Here is a 23,365-nt window from a genome sequence, read left to right as displayed (position 1 = left end):
CTCTTACACAGGCCCTCTCTCTCTAAGCCCACAGTCTGCCAAAATGCCCATATTTAGAGCCGAGACCTTCCTTTGCTAATATGTTTCTATTCATTTTACAAGGTCACAGGCCCTCAGTCACAGCCACAAACACTCAGGGCAGATCTCCAGCCCCAGCTCAGGCCCTGTGGGAGAGAGCAAGTGACCTGTTCAAGTCAGCAGCCGAACAGGGGCATCTGCAGTCTGTTCAAAAGTCACGAGCAGGTTAGTAGCTACAGGGTGACGCTAAAAGTTCCCAAGCTCCCAATTTTAGGGGAAAGAAAAGGAGCCTCTGATCAACCATGTCTGAGTCATAGCTGCATCCCAGGGCCATAAATTTGGGGCATAAATCAGTAAACATTTGTTGAATGTAGAATGCGGCTCTACTCTCTCTCTCTGGACTATCAGCAGGAATCTATTTTAACTGTCATTAGTTAGGATCAACTTTTAATAATATAATACCACGTCATCTTCTAGTCCACAAAGTGCTTCCATATGATTTGCCTCAACAAGGAAAGTTGTGAGGTATGCAGAGTTGGTTTTATACTACCATATTCAATTTACAGAAGAGAAAATAGAACTCGGGGAGCTTAATGTGGTTTGTCAGAGTCAAAGAAACAGTACTGGGCCTCGTGTTTACTACAGTTTTACCCAAGCCACCATAAACTAGAGGTAACACTAAAAATGGTGAGTCATTGTGAAACTGTAGCCCTTTGTAGAGAAAAAAATACATTATCCAAAACACATGATCTGTAACAAAAGCAATTTTAAATAATTAAAGAACACAATTGAGGACAAAGAAATCAGGATTTTAAAAACATTTTTATATAGAAATATTTTACAAAGATTTTACAACGTAGCAACTCATTATGTCATACCATAGAAAGAAGAAAAAGACTGAACCATAAGGATTAAGAAAGTGCTCATAGCAACGTATTGCAGTCTCCATGAAAGTGCATAAACGGTTAAGGCAAAGTACCATGTTGGTACTGGCATGTTGCAAAAGGACTTGTAAAACAGTTTTAAAAAATATATACAAACATATTTTTTCCCCTCCATTCTTTTCAGAGACATTTAAAAGGAATACATTTAGGAACAGTCTTGCTCTACAACTAGGCAAAAGTAACTCCCGGGTACAAAACAGTAAAAGTAAAAATTCTCTACCTCGCTGTGTTCAATTAAATCAAGAGATTGACAAAACCTTCCCAAGTGTGGGCTTGCTTTCTACAGTTAACCTGCCAGGCAGAAAGCTGACTCCCTCATAGTCTAACATAGAGATCATTAATGAGTGTGGCGGGAGTTAAATGCAGATCTTTGCCCTTCTGTGCGACTTTCAGCTTCTAGTTTCTGTGGCCAAACTATTGGCATATTGAAGTTATTGTGCATGCACTGTGCTATAAATCTACTCTGCAGCTTTGCTTCTACCTGCAGCTTACATGATAGCCATTTTACAAAGTGCTGCATATACTAATACAATATTTTGCACTGATAGTAAAAATACCAAGGTGGTCTCTAAAGTTAAACCATAACCCTATTAGAGAATTCTAGTGAAATATTTTGTTTTCCACACAGATACAAATCCCTTAAGGTTGATAGGATCAATAAGGATAATACTGGTTATCAAACTTTAATCTTCATGTTTGGCATAGAATTTGTTTTTATAATATAACAGAATAAAATACCAAAAAAAAGTAAATTAGCTAGACTTGAACAAGAGTGAGTTTTAGGGAAAACTGACATCTGAATTCTAGTACAGATAATAAAATATCTGCCCAAAAATAACTTAATTCACACTCTTTTATGTAAAATTTTATCTACTCATGAGAAATAGGGAAAATCAGTGTTGGCATTTAGTCTCCATGTCTAAAATTTTCTCTTTTCCTACCTTTTTTTCCATCCTTAACATAACGGAAGTTAACCAGTTCATTCAGCTGACTTAGGTTTCCTAAATAGCTTTTAGCCCTCAAGATACAGGTGTGGTAAAACCAGAGAGAGATGCCCAGCCATTTATTGGAATTCTGAAGTAAAAATAAGCACATGTGCTCTACATAATCTAGTAACAAGCATAAAAACAGCTAACTGTATTACACAACAGATGTGTTAGCTTCATTTTCATTCGTAACTTCTTTTTCAACAGGACCACAGACAAAAAGCTTGTTGCCCAGAATTTTCTGGGCAAATCGGAAATACATGATGTGGCCCATTGCCACAAAGGAGACTGAAATCAACACAAGCAAGCCAAAAGCTTCAGGGTTCGGAGCCAGGATGACCATGATGAAATGCAGAAGATCAAGAAGATAGTTCATGGAGTTCTGTACACCATTTATAATGCCTCTTTCAGATTCAATTACATTCTCCTGCAGCAACTGTGTCACAGTTAAATCAAAGGACCAAAGACCTATAATAAAAGATATTTTTTTAGAGATGGTCAGTCTCTAAAGTTTATAGCCATATATTTCAGATTTATAGGTTAAAAGTCTGTTGATATGTGAAAAATACACATTTTAGCCCTATTACTTTAAAGTCACCATATGTATGTTTATCATAGCCTTGCCTTAGAGAATTATTTTTCATTAATAAATACCAGGTTATTAGTGGCTCTAAGAAATGATATTTATAGCCACCAGACAAAAATAAGTCTAATCTACAAACTTCTTAATTCTGTTTTTCTGTGATTATTCATACTATGAAAGCAAAACTCTGAAATCAGAGACATAATTCTCTGTTAAGTACAGTCATGTGCCGAACAATGATGTTATGGCCAATGACAAACTGCATATCCAACGGTGGTCCCATACAGTTATGCTAGAGCCGAAAACTTCATATTGCCCAGTGACGTTGCCCAGCGCCGTGGTAACGTGGTAGCACTATGTGTTGCACGTTTGTGGTGATGCTGTGTAAACAAATCTCCTGCACTTCCAGATGTATAAAAAAATATAGCGCATACAATTATGCACAGTATACAATACTCGATAATGATAATAAATGACTGAGTTACTGGTTTATGTATTTACTATACCCTACCTTTTCTCCTTATTTTAAAGTGTACTTTCTACGTATTAAAAAAAAAAAAAAAGTTTGCTGTGAAACAGTGTGTTGCGTTACGCTGGCAGCAGCCTCACATATCTCAAGTTTCCAAAACTCTGATTGCATCATTTTCTCTTGTGCTTAATTTAATCTGGTGTTGTTTTGCACAGTAACATGCTGTACAGGCTTGTAACCCAGGAGTAACAGGCTACACCATACAGCGTAGGCTATGCCATCTAGGTTTGTGTAAGTGAGCTCTACCATGTTCACACAACGAAACCGCCTACCAGCACATTTCTCAGCAAGTGTCCCCCTCGTTAAGCAGCGTATGACTGCACTAGTATTTTTCAAGTTTAAAATGAACTGACCCATATATTGTTATGGTTAAAGTGTAAGGAAACTTTAAACCATTATTACATTTACTGCTTGGGTTCTAAAGCCCCTGCAATAAAGCTGTCTTACTTGAATATTAATGTCTTTGATAAATTAATAAACTGCTTGTATCACAAGATAAAAATACGGTTTCATTTCAAGAATGAATTCAGGACGAGATAATTCATCAGCACTCTATTAATGATTACTTAAATTTTGCCTTGTAAGAAGTCTTTACATTATGTTTCTTTCCAAGGCTATAAAATCCATTTGTTTGGCAAAGTGTACAATAAATACACATCAGCTAGAGAGGACCTTGGAAAGATTATTTTTTTCTAACTACCATGTCTTTTTTTAAAATTTAAACCAAAAAAAAGTACCAACTTATTTTTTGCCTTGTACCATAGACATAGCCTCTAAATTATAGTCCTTTTGGTAGAGTTATAGCAATATAAACTCTAAATTACCAAATGGCAATATAATTATCATAGCTAATCTCTTTTTAGAAGTTAATTAAATAACATTAAAAAAGTCATACTTAGCCATGGATACACAATAGTTCGGGCAAGGCCTGGGGAGGGGTTGGCAGTGGGATGGAGGGGGTCAATGGGGAGGAAAGGGGGACATATGTAATACTTTCAACAATAGAGATAAATTTAAAAGTATTATTTAAAAGAGTAATACTTAAAATATTTAGAAAAAATTTTCAAGCTCCAATAATTTTTTATAAAAGTGCAAATACCATGTTTTAAACTATAAAATAAAAATTTCATAATAAAAGACTGGATTATATATAGGATGAACAGTGGGTTTTGCTTAAATTAACGTTCAGGGAATATTGTTGTATTCTCTGAACCCATATTGCAAAAAGATACTTTAGTTCATTCACACACAAAAGGAGATGTCTTACCAATTCTAGCAGCAATGACGCCTGCAAACAGCAGACTGACAGAGATTATGGACTCAGAGGTAAGATTCATCTCCAGGGCAACATCAGTAGAAACAGACCCGTTTGACATGTGCATTTCAGTTGTAAAGATGGTTTCAGGTGAGTCTGTAGGCATTGTGGACAGTGGCTCTGCTTGAATGAACCTAGAACGGATGTCTTTAAAAGGAGAAACAGACAAGTCCAAAGGGCTTCCAGGCATGAACACAGAGATCGCACACAAGATCAAACAGGAAAGCTGTGCAAATCCTGAGATCAGACCTGTCCGAACCAGGCCACATTTTCGACGAAGCCAAGTAAAAGCCACAGTTCCCATTATTCCAGTTATGGCTGATGCTCCCATCAAAATACTAAGGATGGACCCACTCAGCCCCTGAGTGTAGGCATACCCTGTAGTGATGCAATCAAAGCCCAGGACAGTCATATAGAGGAAAGCAAGACCCATGCCTGCCAGAAACACTGGCTGATTGTAATAGGAGACCCATCCATCTCGGAAGGTGCGGAAGGGCTCAGCCATCTGGGAGGCACAGCTTGCATCTTGCTCATGTTCAAGCTCATGGATGTTAGGGTCTTTGTCACCCATTAGATGAGTTCCCTCCAAGGATTTTGGCTCAGTTTCTGTTAATAAAGTACATCATTATTTAGAGGAGAGGGCATGGGGAAAGCAGCCAATTATTTTACATGGTATTTTTTCTTCTCTTTCCCTCCCCCTTGGTACCCTTGGCTACTACAATATGTGTGTTTTTTTTCTTATCTAAGAATTACAGCCAAGAAACAGTCTCCAAGTAGCAACTACATTAAATAAACAAAATACTATTGACTTCAATTGCTCACGTGCTCTTTGAAATTATACTCCCACCAAAGTAAAACTCATCAGATCAAAATACAATGATTGCCTAGAAAAACAAAGCATCTTATTTTCTGGGGCCTTGTTAAGATTCCATTTGTCCAAAAGCCCATCTTCCTCTTCTTGGGAAAGATCCACCTTCATGTCCTCACTCCCTTCCACTGCCTTACAAATCACCTCAAATGGCACTTAACTCCTAAGAATTCTGTTGTTCTCATTTTTCTTCCCATTCCTATAGCTTAATTCTTCCTAGCCACCCCCCCCAATTAACTGCCCCTCTGTGTCTACTACTCACATTAAGGAAAAGGGTCAGGGGTCCCATTCCAACCCTTTGAGGTCCCAAAGTCCTTCCTCAGACCCTCAAAAACCTGGGGTTTTTTTACCTACCAAAGTGATATATTTAGCCTCACGTAGGCCTTCGGTGGTAATAAAATCTGATATAAATTCAAAACACTTTGGTCTTCACCAACATTTAAGGTCTGGATATCAGAATAAAAGAATTGATCATTGTGTTGAATTTACCTTTGTGTAAATTCAGCTGTTTCAACTCAGCTTCTTCTACTTTAAGAGTTGCTTTCACAGCTAAAGCAGGGGTTTTCTGGTAAACCTTCCAGAGCAGAAAGTACTCCACACACATGGACACCAAATTCCATCCAGAAATGAAACCACAGCCAATGACCGCAGAGCCAAATGTCATAATCTGGCCAACAGCCATGGGAGCCAAGATGTTGGTTAACTGGTCAATCCTTCGAACTGTAGCATTCATATCTACAGAGGTAGGTGAAAGATGCAGATAAGTGTGTAAACCTATGGGAGAGACTGCCACTTACATAATACAAATTCAGAGACCAAGCGTGTAGATTCCTGACATAAATTTCTAAAAGCACTCTATGAGCAAACCATAACCATTTTCTTAGAAAGTTATTTGTTGTTTGGATCAAGTCATAATATATTTTCCTCAAAAGTCATAATTCCCTTGGGATTGTATAAAATAGTCTAAGATCAGCTTTTAAGATGAATACAATTGTGACTCTGCATTCATTTTATTTTCAACAAACATTTATTAAATGCCTATTATGAGCTGGGCACCATTTAGCACTATAAAGAAAATGAAGAATATCCTTCTGTCTTCATGGAGTTTACATTCCCATGGGGAAAGAAAGACAATAAATTGGCAAGCCTACAAATACATAGTACATCAGATGGTCATTAAGTATTATGGTGAAAAAGAAAGCAGAAATGGGGCATGGAGGTCGCTCAGGAAAAAGGGACACTTCAGTTTTAAACACGGCAAGGTCAGGGAAGAGCTCAATGAAAAAGAGGGAGCATCGCAGCAAAGACAGGAAGTAGCGGCAAACAAAACAGTGAGTCATGCGGACTTTGGTGAAAAAAGAATCCCAAACCAAGGGGAGCACAAAAGTCCTGGGGCGAGAGGAGCATGCCAGAGTGTTTGTTAGAGGAACAGCAAGGAGGCCAGTAGGACTGGAGCAGGGTAAGAAAGGGAAAGGATAGGAAAAGATGAGGTCAGAGAGAGAGGGCAGACTGGCCCACTCATGTAAGGTTCTTGTGACATTACATGGAAATAACTTTTACACAGAATGAAACCATTGGAAGCTTATTGTCAAAGAAATGGTGCAGTCTGACATAGTTTTAAAGGTGCCCTTTAGCTGCTGTGCTGAGAAAAGACTGCAGAGTAAGAATGAAGGGTACGTCAGACAAGAATAGAGGCAAGGAGACAAATGGGAGATGATGGCAGCATGGACCAGGATATAAAAATGAAGATGGAGAAACAGACACTGGATGTACTATACAGGTAAAATCTCGAAGACTTGCAAAAAGATTAGATATGTTGTATGACAGAAAGAGAGGAATTAGGAATGGCTCTAAATCTTTTTTCCTGAGCAGCTCCTGGGAAGACAGAGTTGTCACTTAACTGAGAAAGGGGAAAGACTTCAGAAGAGTTAGGTTTGGGGCAAAAGAACAAACATTTGGTTCTAGAGATTTTGATTCTGATAGTTCCACTGACATTCAAGAGGCCACATGAGGCAGAGTTTGGTTTCAGGGAAGAGTATACGCTATTTTGCAAGTCATCAGCTGGTAGGTTTTAAATGTAATGAGACTAGATGAGATCATCATGGGAGTGAGTGTAGATCAAGAAGAGAAAGGGTCTGAAAACTGAGTCCTGAGCATGCAACTTTTTGGAGGTCAGGAAGATGAGGAGGAACTAGCCAAAGAGGAGAAAGACCAGGAGAGCATGGCATCCTAGAAGCTAAAACGTAACAGTGTTTCCAAGATAAGGGAGTAATTGACTGGAAAGGGCTGCTAAGTCAGGAAATGAGCACTGAGAAGATGCTCTGGACTGGTCACATGGAAGGTAATGAGGACTTCCAAAGGAGCAGTTCTGCTAGAGCAGAAAGGACAGATGCTTGGTTGAAGTTGGTTTAAGAGACTGATGCCAACTCCAGGGGACACCATGTATGTTACAATGAGTGAGTGGCATGGCCAGCATTCACAATGTAAATGTTGCTCCCCTGGCATTATGGAACAAGGCCCTGACCAAGGGCAGGAACTGGAAAGAGTGAGCAAAGACATCTCTTTCTGTTAAGTTTCACTGAAGAGAACAAAGAAATGGGGTGGTAGGTGGGTAAAGACAGGGATATTTAAGAAGAGAAAAATTATAGCGTGTTTCTATACTATAATGGGAATGACACAGTAGATGACAAGGTACAGAATGTAAATCTATGGTACAGGTGGGAGAGTTGTTCTTAGATAGGAGCACAAACAATTCATCATTAGCAACAAGAGCACAGGCCACATACATGGCTTCGAGTACAGATAGAAAAAGCAATGTGATGTTGGGAGCACATGGAAGTTCTCTTCTCATTCCTTTCATTTTCCCAGTAAAACACAAAGCAAGTGAGAATGGGAGAGGAGGTGCTGAATCCATGCCGACAAAGGAATGAAGGAATGAAGTAGATTTTTAGGAAAGGGGGAGAAGGAAAGGAACAGAGAAAATAGTACGATCATCTGGCAGCATGAAATAGCCAACTTGAACCCAGTGGCCACGACCTTTAAGTAAGAGCAGTGAGCAAGGTGGTGTGTGTTCTCCATGTTCCCCTGTGGAGAGGCGGATTTAACCAGGGTCTTACAAAAGGAAAGTGACAAGAGGAGAAAAGGCCAAGCGAGCTGACGATCATGTGGCCAGAACCACTGACCTTGGAATTTAAGCTGGGTAAGCAAGGGAGACAAGAGGGCTCATAAACAGTGAAGACGCAGTGGAATTAACGACTTGTAGCTAACAACCAAGTTAGAGGGCCATTGGGGCTGGGTACCAGGAAGAGTGAGCTGGGAAAATAGGTGGTAGTTCAAGACATGGATGCCTAAGACTGAGACTATGGAAGGGGAGAGTTTAGTGGTGATGACAGGTCTGGGGTGTGACCATGGACACAGACCGCTGAGTAGAGGACAAGATGAATAAAGGAGGGGAAGTCAAGAAAATGACCTACTGTCTCCTCTCTCTCACCAAGTGAAAGGTAATGAGGCAAGTCCTATCAACATGCAAGTCCTATCAACACTGCTTTGTATGGAAAAAGCAATACGTGACTAAAAGTACATTAACAGAAAACTGCCTTCATTCCTTCTCTAGTTCTTCCTGGTCCTAAATTACCTTCCAATTAGTCCTATGAGTGTATAATGCTTATATGATAACAGGAGAACTTTGATACATTTCACCTTTCGCTGGAGAGGCCAAGGCAGTTTTCATTGATCTCCTACATTACCATTTTAACAGAGGCTTCACTCAACTTCCATCTGCCCCCCACTAATGAATTTCCAACTCATATGCTAACAGAAAAATGCAGAATTGATCAAAGTAACTCAATAATTTGAATCCCAAAATCAAGTACTAATGGAAAGAGACACTTGGGATCTGAAAGCCCCAGAATAACAACAAAATTAATTGAGTTACAACTACTTGTGGCTCTTTCACTATCTCAGTTTTCAAGTGCTCATGAAACTTCTTCATGCGACCAATTTCTATCTCTTACATTAGATTTAGGAACTTAATAATGTTTAGGTGTAATTTAGAAGATAGCTTATGTTTTTCTGAAGCAGAGTGAATTAAATAATATATTTTTTGAAAGACCTAATCATTTCACTGGTAATAGGCTAGAGAAAAATTAGTCATCTGAATGCGCAAACATACCCTTTTTACAAATTCTATGCAAACAGATAAATGTGTGCTCATTTAAAACCAATTTAACTGTTTTCAGCAGCTGTGACACAGAACATGACATTAAATAACTGCCTGCTATTATAAAGGGTATATTACATCTCATAGAATAATAATTTAAAATAGCAGATCTGCTGAGCAAATAGCAGCCAGCAGGTCTGTATCCATCAAATACGAAATCAATTTTTAGTCAATAGTGTTCAAACACAAAATTTATCTGCCATACTTGATCACGCTAACCAGCAGATGTTGCTCTAGAATGGTGGACAAGAAAAACCTCAGAAGCTATTAATAAATAGTGATTAACAAAGTAAATAGGAAAGGAAATAAAACAACAGATGGAGCAAAAAGTCTGTGAAAAGGAAGTGAGTTTTAAACAGGTTTGACGGGCACAAGGGAATGTTTCAATGAAACACTAAATCAAGTGCCTAGGCAAATTGGTTAACAGATTAATTAACAGTATGTGAAAAACAATACCTTTTCTGGAGCTGTCTAAACTACAAGGTAACAGCTATATTTTAGCCTGAGGCCACTGAAATTCTAAAACTTTACAACCTTCTACAGACATTTTCTCCTGTCTTTACTCGAAGTGATACAACTTCCAACTTTAAAACCTACTCTGAAATCAAGACTGACAGATCTCAGAGGGGAGGGGTGTGTGGTGGGGACCGGAAGAGATTAACCAAATAATTTATATGCATATATGCACAGCCCATGGACACAGACATTAGTGTGGTGAAGGCCTGGGGTGGAGGGGGCAAGAGGAGTGGGACGAAATCTCTGTAATACTGTCAACAATAAAAATAAACAATGGGATAAGGGAATGGGAGCAATTAGCATACAGCTCATCTTTTCTCTTTATGCACGCATCCCTCCTTCACCCCCTCACACAGACCCACAATGCACACACAGAGCACCCACATTCACACAGGTTCAGCCACCCCTGCTCTGCTTGGGTTTGAAGTCTTTGCTAGCAACCTCAAAAATCATTGGATTCACATAAATTATCCCTGCCTGGAGTAGGCCCTCTGTGTACAGAGACACAACCTCGGAGCTACCTGGAATCCCCTCTACGTGTACTTTTCCCGTCTCCCATCTATTTTTCCTTTATCCTGCTTTTTTGTTGTTCTTTAGTTCAGCCTTAAAGCAGAAATGGCACCGACAATCCCCGGTTAGACCCTTGCTGACCCTCAGAACTGAAACAGTTTTTGCATCCTGTTTTGAAACATGGTTTCTAATTAACACCCGTACTGGGGTTAAAACTTGAGGAAAGACAGCATGCAGGTTTTTTCTTCACTAGGCTACTGACCTCCACTGCTGGCTGAATGAGCACCACTTACCAAAAGCTAACTCACAGTGGACAAGAGTTCAACAGGCAGCTTACTTCCTTCCTTACACTTGAGAAACTCCAGAAGGTTAGAAAATAGACTAGGTGGCCTAGAGTCCTCCACTCTGCAATAATTCCTGATACAAAGAAAGATAGCTGAGAAATGGCCAGTCATATATTGTTGTTATTCTGGGACATCACGGCCTAGTCACAAAGGTCCCACAAGGTTATGTATTATTTATTTTATTTACTTATTTATTTACATACTTAGAAAAAAATTAAAGATTCTGAGTAACTTTGTCTTTACTCAAGACTTTTTTTTTTTACAGATTGCTCAGACCTCAGAGTCAAAATGAGTTAAAAAAATCACATGAGGGAAAGAAAATCATTTTCAAAGCCAACTTTTTCCCCAAGATATATTCCAACACACATATATGATCTATTTTCATAATATATCCTTTTATGCCCTTCGAATTTTAAAACACGGACATGTATTACATACCTAAACTCGTATGTTAAGATGATTTATCTTATAGTTCAATGTGACAAAAAGAGATATGGGATCATTTCTTATTAGTAAATGACCACAGGAAGAAAAATCAGTGAGAATCTCCACTTTAGCTCCAGAGAGAATTTCATGCAGCACAGATTCACATGTGCTGAATTCATCCTGTGCACACACCATCCTCTAAAATCACCGTGGCATTCTTACTTAAGTACCACTCTGTTACCGCAAAGTGATGATTCAAGCAAATTCTTTTTCTTCTAGACTTTCCACAGATTTTGTTCCTTCTCTCACCACCTCCTTTCTATCTTTTTTTTTAAAAAAAACACATGGTCCAGTCAAAGTTGTTTGCTAACCTCAGCACCTAATCTTGCCTTCTGTGTCCTAGAAAAGCTATTTAAGTCATGAGGAATGCTTTTCTTGTCTGTCAGGATGGTTGGGCAATGTGTTTGTGATCCACATTATCTCAATGTTGATTCAGCTGATCTGATCAGTAGATAGGTTTGGCCTTCTTTCTTTACCTTGTGTAATTATCAATCCAATTGTTGTCTCTGTGCTGCATGAGGGGCAGGTAGGGAATGTTGAGTGAGGTAGGTTATTCTGAGCCCAAGTGATACTGATGTAACAGGGCATGAAGCTTTGTAAGCATTCCTCAGTCTCTCTTGGGCCTCTTGTATATGTTTTCCAATGAACTAAGATTGTAAGCTTCTTAAAAACTGCATTCTCTCCTTTATTTCTTTAGTATTTGTAACAGCAATTATACTACATCATACATAATGTAGTTATAAAAGTTATAGATTATAACTTTAAAGTAGAATGAATTAACTTACAAAATCTCCCCTAGAATTAAGCTATTTCCATTTGGTTTGGAGAAAAATAATATCCATAGTATGACTGATAAGTACAGTTAATAATATCCATAGTATGACCAATAAGACCCCCTGTGAAATTCACTCTTCTAAGTCTTAAGTAAACATTCAGAAACAGTTAACAAAACTTTTTAAAAAGAAACAGCTCAAAAGAAATGTTCTTCCTTTTGCCAGGTTTGCATACAATAAAAAAGTTCACTATCCTATAAATTAACTTTATAGCATTGAGATAAATCTTTGCACGGAGACTGATAATGTGGTAAGAAAAAGACTATGCTTTCGATTTATTGTCCTTAAAAAAATACCCAGAAAAAAAAAAAAAGGCTTATAGTCCTATTTATTACCGATTAAAAGTAAATCCTAATATAATCCATTTAGTTGAAAGAGAAAACCAAATTACCTGCTAATTTGCTTCTGTCTTCTCCTGCAACAACGACAATCCAGTCCCTTTGGATTGTGATTGCAGTAGCAGTACTGGCCAGATTTGCAATGTTTGCAATAGTGATGATCAAGATGTAGCAGGAAGTCTAAGGAATTACAGGGAAAAGTTGAATTAAAAATGTCAGTGCTATCACACTGAAGCTATACCTTAGCATGCAATGTGCTTTAAAATGGTCTTTGGTGGCATAATAATCAAACTTTGATTTTAATTTCATTTATAACCAATCATTTTGCCTTGTACCTATGAAACAATAGATCCCCATGGTCAAGTTAAAGAGCATAGTATCTTCCTAATTCGTATCATCCGTTGTACATATAATATGAAAATTATAATAGTCATATGCATATTTATGTGACAATTATCATAAACTGTATCATAGGGATAGTTTTTACTGTTTCCCCCACAGATATCTCCTTTGGAAGAAACATTAAAGGGCAAGTGAAACCTGCATTTAAGAGAGAGTTCGAACACTTTCTAGTTGCATAACAGTGGGCAATCAGCTATGTCAATTTTGTCTTAGTTTTTACATCAACAAAATGAAAGACATAGACTCCAAGATTTCTACCGTCATATCTGGCTTTGACACTCTACAATATCAATCCAAATATACATAAGAGTCAATAGTGACATCAAATCCATTATTTTCTACCATACCCTATGTCTCTCTTTTCCATAAAGCTATCATAAAATCATAGTGTGAGAAACTAACTAGTCCATGTCCCCCCCAAAAAAGTACACAATCATTTATTGGAAGAATACAATCATGACTGATTAAAATATATATATATTTATATATAGATAATATTTCTTATGTACTGTGAGCAAATTACAGGTTAATACTAATGAGCTGAAAACTAACAACTGAGTTATACAATAAACTCTTAGACATGCTGTTGAAAACAAATAGAAAAAAACCACAATAGGACAAAATTTAAATTCAAACAACTCTTAATGAGTACCTGTTTCAGGCAAAAACAACAACAACAACAAAAAACCCCAAAAACTAAACAAAACAAAAAATTGGGAGGATATTAACATAGACACAGAGATCAATATTAAAAGGTCCCATTTGAAAAAAGATACTCCCTAGCCTCAAAGGGTTTTCATCTTTTACCACTACCAGAAGTTCAATTTTCTGCCATCAAGAATCTCACTGAGAACTTACAAGAACCCATCCATGGTACATGGTCAGAAGCTCGTCTTTATGTAAGAAAACCATCATCAGGATAATGCCACACAGGATGACCGAAACATTCTGTATCACCAGCGAAGTCTGGGCCACTGTACAGAGAAACAAAGTGTTCACTAAACACTACACCAAAATGTCTCAATGGGGCTGTTTTTATCCACACATCAGTGTTCTACTATATAATGCATATGCAAATTACTGCAGGAAATAAAATTTAAAAATTACTGAAGTAAATCCTGCCTCAGCTATTCACAGGACAACCTACCAAATCATACCCTACCACTAAAACCTGCAGGCAGAATGATGAAGTCCCCATTACTTTTTTCTGTTAGTTGAAACCATTCATAACCGCCACATTTTCACTTAGTTTATTCTCATGGAAGTTTACTATCATAAACAGAACTATATTACACAGACAAGATCCACCTCTCACCTCTTTGCTGCTTAAGCTAAAATAAGAACATGTAGGAAATGATGAAGGAGGTTAAGGAAGAGGTCACGGAATCGTAACCTCCTACTCTCAGGCTGAATCTGATAAGGTAGAACAGATAGATAGAAGAGACATGTAAAAATTTGTCAGGAATAAAGCTGCAGTGTTTCTTTTGGCATCTAATACTGTTTATCATTGTTATTATATTCTAAGCTACACCTTTCCTCACAGAAAATGCCAACTTTCTTAGACTGAGGCACCCAAGTAGATAAAGTGCTGGAGTAAGGACAGGTAAGTATTACAGGTAAGGACATCTTATAGTCTTTTCTCTGCCACCTACTAGAGTACAGGACCTATGACAGGATACCTGTCTGTGTCTGTAAGTTGAGGATGCCAGTACATACCTGCCTTCTTTACTTAGAGTCATTACGATGCTCAAATAAAATACTTATTAAAGCACTTTGGAAAACATAAAGAGTTGTATATGTAAGGTATAATTATAGCTTTTGTCTTTAAGGACAGTAAAGCTCACTGTGGCTTGGAAGGGTCATATCAAAGCCTCAAGAAAAAAACAAACAAACTCTTTTTGAGATTAGTTTGAAATAAAATACCAACACATAACTCATTCATTGATGCATTCACTTATTGCACAAGGATTAAATAGCAACTGAATGAGGTTCTTAGCTTGCAGTACCTCATAGGCTAGAGGAAGAACAGACATGTGAACAGATAATTATCAGAGTATAAGTAGAATAGCACAGGTATTAACTAAGCCTGATGGGAGAACAGAGGAAGAAATGGTTAACTCAGCCTAGAGACATCAGAGAAGATTTTCATGGAGGGTGACATATAAGTTGATTACATGGATCCAAGAGGAAGACTGCTAGCCCACTGCACTTTCCTCCAACTCAACATTCTCCCTAACCTACGATTTCAGTGCTCAACAATCATAAGGTTAAACATCTCTATGTAGAATGTTTCTATGCTCCTATGTATAATGAGCAATTCAGGAAAACTTTGCCCTATTAGTCTGAATAACTGACTGCTCAATCTCTCTTTCTGAAATAAAACTGAAGATTTCAATATTAATACTCTAGAGTAAATGTTAATATATTATTATTTCTTCTTTTCCCTCAAAAATGTATAATTCAGCTCTCTCTGATCCAAACTCAGATATTCTCTCTTGAATCTTTAGTTTTTAATTCCCCTACATACAACCTCTATGTTAGAGACAGTAACCCTACTGAGGATACATGTTAAAGCTGACCCAGGAACCTCACACTAAAAAGGCTCCAGTGTAAGTCATGGTTAGAAAGAACGCCAGAGTCAAGCAAACTTTCAATGTTTAACCTGGTTCTCAGAAAAGTGCTATGTTGTTAATCATTAACACCTGCAATTTATGAACAGCCAAAGATCCCCCCGAAAATCTATAAGCTCAATATTCTGTCATCCTAACCTTGTGCAGGAGCCCACAGCCCTCCAGGCAGAGGCGCTGCCACCAACCTCCCATCACGCAGTGTGGCCTTCAGGCCTGCAGTGGATGAGCCACAGTGGTTTCTCTATAGCTCGGGCACCGGTCCCATGAATGCAAAGGCACAGCTATAACAACACTCACCTTTAAGCCTGGCATTCTTATCCACCCAGTCACCAATGATGGCTCCTAGGACCAGAACGGACCCTGCCACCACCAGCCCATAGACTGCGGTCAAGAGGAGGCTGTTTCCGTAGAGCTCCACCAGAAACACAGATACAGCAAAGTGCCACATTCGATCTCCCTTGAATAAGAGAAGAGAAAATGTTTGGCTGAAATAGTTTTAGTTTCCAGTCAGTTATACTCAGGAAATTGCTTTCTTATCAAACGGACACTTTCTGGCTACATTGTGCGGTTTTCAAGGTCAATTCCTCTATGGACTAAATACTGGTCAGGTGTCAATGCCAGCACTGTTCATGCTGGCACAATAGAAAATATTCTTGCTCAAGGGCTAAGTAAGCCTGAAAAAGCATGATACTAATGAAAATACCCAAAGTCCTTTTCATTCTAGTAAAAAAAGCAGTTTCCAAACCCAAGAAGGTGTTTTAAGATAAAACCTTGTTTCCTTGTGTGTCAGGTTCTAACTGAGCCTGGAATTTACCTATCCTGAAGTAGTTTGCTGCTGAAACAGAATGAAGCTACAGTAGAGTTAATAAACATTAGTATGCCTTGAATGCCAAAAAAAAGGGGGGAAAAACCAGTTTCCTAGTTTGTCAAATGATAAGAATGGACTATGTGATCTCTAAAGCCTCTTTTACCTCTAATATTCTAAAATCTATGCTCTATCTCACAAACAAATTTCAAAGTCATAATACAGCAGGGCAACCAGAAGGCTGAAATTTATATGGGCAAATTCTGGCACTGAATGAAAGAAGATATCAGAAATAAATGCATATCAAGTAGCCATTTTTACATTTTAATACAGATTGGTTTTGAAAGGGGGAAAAATAACTTATTTTTTCATTCCAGAGCATATAGGGAATTAAGGAATTCACTACTGCAAAATGTGGAATGACAAACTTTTAAATGAGTTAGGTAAATTAATGTATAAGAAATCTATAATGGACCTTATTATGAGATTTTAGGCTCCATTCCTGACTAATAGATTAACATAAAATAAGACAACACTGTTCTATCATAACCTGTCCCTGGAAATCACTACAGGAAACTAAATTTTCAGGCTAGATTCCTTATGGATTTGACCATATATGGAAGTACTTACACTCCTAGTTCTTTCCCAAATCTGTTAACATTGTTCTGATAAATTTAACGACCAGGAGTAAAGTATTATCCTGGTATGTCAAGTGAGTTTAAAATTTTAATGAAGTCAAAGCCACAATCTTATGCATTTAAAGCTTAAATTGATGCACATGCACAGTAGCACTGGTTTACAATAAATTTCATGTACACCAGTATTTTTTAAGTGGGGGTTGATTTTGCCCTTCAGGGATCACCTGGCAATGTCTGGAGCTGTTTTGGCTTGTCACAACTCGGGGGAGGGGGTCCAATTACTGGCATCTACAATGCACAGGACAGTCCCCCACAACAAAGAATTACTCAGCCCAAGATGTCAATAGTTCCAAGGTAGAGAAACCTTAGTGTAGAGGATTATGAACATAAATTAGAGTCATGATTCAAAGTTAACATATGACTTGGGCCTTAGAGGGTAGACTGGATATAGTCAAGTAAACACTAAAACAAACACACACTGGAAGCACCATGTTTGAAAAACTGATTATCACCTGATGGTCTGAAAGATGAGCTCTAGGACCTTCTGCCCTTTCAGCCCTCAGCACAGTGCATGGCCTGGAGTAGACGTATAACAAACAACTGTGGAGTCAACAAAGGGGTGGATATGGAGTGGATCCCAGTTGTGAATGAGTGAATAAAGAATAGGTGGCAAAAACCTAGACTGATTAATTAACTCTACTGTTCTAGTACATTAGATTTGTTTTCAAATGTTCAAGAAGTTTGAGAATTAATCTGTACCATGATGAATATTTCTGAGAGAGCTATTTTTTAAAGTTTGCTTTGATCATAAAAAAATTTTTCCACTTGAGTAGGAATTGGTAGAGTTCAAATACAACTGTACTAAATGTTTAAAAATGTACCATACACATACAATTTGTTTGAAACCAATAAAAAAGACAATTTCATATATTAAGATAAAGATGTCAATAAAAATGAGGTACCTGATTCTAACCTCCACTCCTCTGAATAGCTCCCAAGGAAAATACTAAAACACATACATGCTCTCCAAATGATAGGTTGCCTCCATGAGTGAATTTCCTCTTTTTTAACCTAAAGAGTATGAAATATTATCCTACTGCTATTGCTTCTTTCTTTTGTCTTTCTACTCCTATCATTTTTCCAAAGGAATTTGTTTTAGATTCCTCTAGAGTATCAAAACAAGTGCTATTAAGTGAAAATTTTCTCTCTTGCTTTTTCCTGTAGGGCATGCCACTTCCTTGATGGAAAGGAGTAAAATTGCTCTAGTTACTCCAATTTCCAAAGGCTTTTGGTTTTAAGAGACAACAGATTCTATGCTCACAAATCCCTCAAATCGGTTAAACTCTAAGTAAATGTTCACCAAGTGCAATTGCAAGCCCACCCATTCCTTCCTTATGTCCATTTCCTGCCCTCCCATAAGCTCTTATTACACTTTGATGATTTGATTACATGTCCATCTACACCCAGTAGACTAAGAGCCGAAGACCAACTGAATATCTGTCATTCATCTACTTAATCCTTGAGAGGCTACTATGAAGGCACTAGAAATTCAGCTGCGCATGAAAATCAAGGTCCGTGCTTTCATCCCAGTGAACACAGACCAAAAATAAATCTAGAATAGAACAAGCAGTGTAAACGCAATGACAAAAAAATAAAGTAGGATGGGGTTGGAAGGTGGCCTTTTGCATGAAGCAGTGACAGAGACCTTGATGAGCAGGGACCTGAAGGAAGTGAGGACTGGAGCCATGCAGACATCTGGGCTATAAACAGAGACTGTTTTCACTGCCTTATACTATAAGTTATCTTTTTGTTATTATAGTTTTTAAAGCCCATACTAAACTATATTAAAAGTTCCTGGGCAGAATCCACTTCTTACAGTACTTTGTGTTCTGACAGTATAGAGTAAAACGTGTAGACCCACTGGCAGATAGAAATGAAGTAAGAAGTAAAAAGCATTCAACCCTATACAAATCTAACCTCATATAATCTACTCTAACACTTCATGTTCAGTGTATAGGAAACCATGGTTTGGGAGCGTTGGCAGGGGAATAGATAGATAGATGCATATACATAAGCACACATGTTATGTTGTAATAAAATCAGGCAGGATGTCAAAGAGGATACAAAAATCAAAAGGTAAAATTATTTAGAGTTAGACAACACTCCTCTTCTGCAGTCCTTTGCAGTGAAAAGTAAAAATCCTCTAAACCTTATATGATTGTAGTTGCTGGGGTTTTTGTTTGTTTTTTTAAATACATCTTCCCCACAAGAACTCCCTTTGCTCAACTTACTTGTAAAATTGGTATAAACTTCTGTCACTTTACAGTGGGACTTTTCATTAACATGACAAAAATTCCTCCGGAAAAAACCACAGTAACACTCTTTTGGCAAATCTGACCTCTCAACCCATTAACAAAATATCACATAAACCCTAAACTTATCAGTATTTGGAAGTGACACACATTGTGGCTCTAATATATAGGTCCAGACCACAAGATAAGAATTTCAGATTCTCCATCACTTACTGTTTTTTTACTTATTGTTTTTTTAATACTTACTGAATTAAACTGGAAAATCAAACTACTGATTTACATTAATTGAGAGTGGTTTCACTAGACTTCTACTTAGAATCATCAGCTACTGGAAATGAAACAAACTCACGCCAGTTCCACTTTGTTTACCTGTATTTGCAGTCATCCCTGTCTAAGCCTCTGAGAAGGTAGGAGCCTGCCTTCCTAAAAGGGCCATCTGTGAATTGCTATTTCTTAAAGAGCTGATAACCTAGCGTAAGAATTTCCTAAGGGCAGGGGGTACAGATTTCCTCATACAATAGTGTACATTCATGTCTTAAGAATGATTCAATACAAGTTTCCAATTTAAAAAGAAAGCAACATTCACAAAATTTTCTCTCAAAATCCTTTCTCCTTACTTATGGTTGTTTTTAATTAAATATCACATATGAGGCATGACTAGAATATACTCAGATTTACTGCTTTTAAACAATAAGAACAATTGTTTAATTTTAAAGAGTATAATCATTAATTAAACACACATCCAACATCCTTTTGGGATTATTCTTTTCTTTTGCAGGGGGTTGATGAAAGAACCCAGGCCCACAGAAACACTGGGACCCTTCCAAGACCACAGAGGAAGTCAGAGGAAGAATTATGAATCAGTTGATGATTTTTATTGCATGATGGTTTCAAGGTAGCCTGAGATGGCCCACACATATCTACCTACAGGTAACACTTTTAAAGATCAGAATTTTCATCACTCAGATATTTGTTCTGGGGGTCAATTTTATTTAAATTAACTTAGGATGCTATTTTTAGCCTGTCAGTCACTCTACTATTCTATTGTATTTTCATAGTGCAATATGCTGAAACTTAAAAATTTAACAAAAGAAAATACAGCCCAGCTGGGCGTAGCTCAGCGGTTGAGCATCGACCTGGAATCCAGGCAATAGGGGTTCGATTCCTGGTCAGGGCACATGCCTGGGTTGTGGGCTCGATCCTCGGTTGGGGGCGTGCAGGAGGCGGCCGATCAATGACTCTCTCATCATTGATGTTTCTATCTCTCTCTCTCCCTCTCCCTTCCTCTCTCTGAAATCAATATATATTTTTTTAAAAAAGAAAACAAAGAAATATCTTAGAATATGAAAGAAGAGAACGTATATGAGACATCCATTCATTCTTAGCAGCAAATATTACCATTTACTAGGCCTAATAATGCAAAATACTGTTTACAAACAATGCAAATATTAGTGTCCTAGTTAATGCTGCCTTTGGATAGTTGCCAATCTACATAAAGTGTAATAACCTGATAATTAAATAGTATTTACTAACACCTATGAGAAAATACCCTTGGTGAAAAAAAAAGTTTTTCATTAAAGCCTACGTTCGGATAATTTATTTCTTTAGCTGCGTAACAAAACTGGAAGATGGCGTAAAACAACTGGCCCAAGTCAAAGGAAACAAGAAATTGTGAAAGTATGTTGTAAGATGTACTGTATACGCTCACTTACCCAAGTGGACAAAAAATGTCCAAGGTAGAGAAGGAATTTTGCGGAGGTCAGGTAGCTCGTGAAGGATCCTGCAAAGACACAGGGGCCGAAGATCAAAAGCATATTTTGTCACTGGAGTAAGACAAGGTTGGAATTTGTATACATTTAACGTGACAGTTAAACATGACCATTAAAAACCATTTTGTGGGGTAAGCCACGTACATTTTACCAAGTTGACACTCACTCCCACTCGGCACGACCCACTGGCCAGCACTGCACAACTTCACACACGGTGGGGAAAGCTCTGGCACCCTTCCTCGGCTCCATTTTTTTAAACGAGGCAACGCAAGCGCCCAGGCCGCTCAGTCCTCGCAAGCGCCCTTCGCACGCCTGAAACTCGCCTCTCGCTCAACGCCCACCCAAGGGCGCGTCCCGCGAGCCGCAGAGCCGCGGCCGCCGCGCTCCGCCCGCGCGCCCCGCCCGCCCGCCCGCGCCCCGCCCGCCCGCGCCGCCGCCCGCTCACCGCAGCATCCTCCCGCGCGGCGTGGCGCGCTCGCCCCGGTCATGACCCCGGGCGCCCCCGCTCGCTGGCCCGCCGCCGGTGAGGAGCGCGTTCACAGGAGTGCGAGGAGCCGGGAGCACGCCGAGCGCCACAGCCAGGTGCGCAGGGACGCGACGACGACCGCGGCCAGGAGCGGCGGGAAGGGCCGGGGGTCTTCTGGGGTCTCCCTTCCGAACTTAGCTAACACTGTAGCTGAAGTTGGAAAGGCAAAGCCTTATGCGAGGGGGGAGGCTCGCCGAGCCCCGGAGCGAAGGGTCAGCGCCCCTGTGCCGCCGCCGCCGCTGCCGCCGCCGCCGCCGCCCGGACGGGCCCGGCCTTATACCGGCCGGGGCGGGGCTCCCTCCGCCGCGGCGCCGGCCGCCCCTCCCCGCCCCTCCCCTCCCCTCCCGGCGGCCCCGCGGCGCGAGGCCAGGCGCCCGCCGACCCAGCGCGGGGCCGCCCCACGCCCTGCTCCGGAGTCGCGGCCGCTCCCCCGCCGCGAGCAACGTGCGCGGCCGCCATCGCGGGCCGGCTCCGCTCGCCGGGCTTTCCCACGCTCGGGGCCGCCGGGGAGGGCGGGCTGGGGCTGCGCGGCGGGGCGGCGGGCGGCGGGCAGAGGTGGGCGCTCGGCCCCCGGGGCCCGCGAGCGGAGCGCTTCGCACCCGCCGCCTGGCGGCTGCGGGGAGGGGCGGCCTCGGGGCGCGCTGCGCGCAACCCCAGCCCCGGGGCGCCGTCCTTTCCTCTCTTTCTCTCTTTTTCTTTCTTTCTCTCTTTTTCTTTCTTTCTCTCTTTTTCTTTCTTTCTCTCCTTTTTTCTTTCTTTTTCTTTCTCTCTTTTCTTTTCTTTTCTTTTCTTTTCTTTTCTTTTCTTTTCTTCCTTTCTCTCTCTCTCTCTCTCTCTCTCTCTCTCTCTCTCTCTCTCTCTCTCTCTCCTCTCTCTCCTTTCTCTTTGTTTCTTCCCCCCCGCCCCACTTTTAAAGAAAGCCCTTTTCCATAGAGGTATCTAGCTACAGCCCCGCCCGGCCCCCCGGCCCCCGGCCGCCCGGCGGAGCCTCCGGGACGCAGAGCGGCTCGCTCAGAGCGCCGGCATCAGAGGGCGGGAAGGGCGCGGGGATCCGAGCCGCGCTCTGCGGAGGGGGCGCGGGGCTCTGGGGTCACCTCCAGCAGCGAGCCAGGGACCCGCCCGGCCCGAGCTCGGGTCCCCGGACGCCTCGGGGCTGCGGCGGCCCCCCGCCCGGCGCGCCCCTCCCCGCCCGCCCTGCACATGCCCCGGTATCTACCAGGAATACCGGTTGTCCCAGTTGTGTTCCTGGGTCCGTCCTGGTCCAGAGAGAGCCATTCAGCGGCCTCCTGAAGGGCAGGTGAACGGCTCTAAAGAACCCAGACTTGCACCTCCGGGACCCCTCTCTCCACCCCCAGCCCCCGCCGCGTCCCGAACCCCTGGGCACGCCAGCCCCTCTTGCCAGGCCCTTTACCTTACCCTTCTCAAACGCGCCCACACCCCACGAGTGGAGCCTACACATTGAACCTGCAACCAGAGGCCACCCGGTGAGCCCAGGCCCGATGGCACAGTCGTGAGGGACGCGCGTGAATATAAGCCCTGCGCCTGCGGCCCGCGGGCGGGGTGCGCTGGCTTCGGTTGGGGTGCGGTCTGGAGGGCAGAGATAGGGGGTTACAGTTTAGCTACTGCTGTTAACTGCTCTTCTCCTTCCAAACCCTCTTTCCCTCTGTCTGTCCACAGCGCTTTCAAGCCCTTTCTCTTCACTCCTAGAGAGATTTGGGGTTGTCTTCTGAGGCTGGGAGACTAGGTCATGGTACCCACATGTCCTCCTGTGTGGGACCTGCCGGAGGAAACCGA

The 23,365-nt window shown here is 40.7% G+C and overlaps 1 protein-coding gene across 1 annotated transcript; it reads right to left on the bottom strand.

Moving 5' to 3' along the window:
- Positions 1-821: 821 nt before the first annotated feature.
- SLC40A1 (solute carrier family 40 member 1) lies at positions 822-21,821 on the bottom strand. Its single transcript, XM_081142309.1, has 8 exons — positions 21,491-21,821; positions 20,989-21,056; positions 15,819-15,978; positions 13,750-13,865; positions 12,543-12,669; positions 5,733-5,978; positions 4,328-4,981; positions 822-2,416 (listed from the first exon to the last, which is right to left on the bottom strand). Exons 1-8 carry the CDS (start codon positions 21,531-21,533, stop codon positions 2,103-2,105), a joined length of 1,728 nt encoding a protein of 575 aa, XP_080998435.1. The 5' UTR covers positions 21,534-21,821; the 3' UTR covers positions 822-2,102.
- Between the last annotated feature and the right edge of the window lie 1,544 nt (positions 21,822-23,365).

This window comes from Miniopterus schreibersii (genome assembly GCF_964146895.1).
Source record: "Miniopterus schreibersii genome assembly, chromosome: 7".
NCBI classification, from domain to species: Eukaryota; Metazoa; Chordata; class Mammalia; order Chiroptera; family Miniopteridae; genus Miniopterus; species Miniopterus schreibersii.
The sequence above is the reverse complement of the archived record's forward strand: the minus strand, read 5'-3'. Positions and strand labels throughout refer to the sequence as shown.

Coding starts and splice junctions, on each gene's coding strand:
- SLC40A1 (XM_081142309.1), bottom strand. CDS start 21,533: ATGACCGGGGCGAGCGCGCCACGCCGCGCGGGAGGATGCTGCG. Junction 15,979..20,988: donor GACATTTTTTGTCCACTTGG/GTAAGTGAGCGT, acceptor CTCTTATTCAAG/GGAGATCGAATGTGGCACTT. Junction 5,979..12,542: donor AGACAGAAGCAAATTAGCAG/GTAATTTGGTTT, acceptor CTACCTCTGTAG/ATATGAATGCTACAGTTCGA.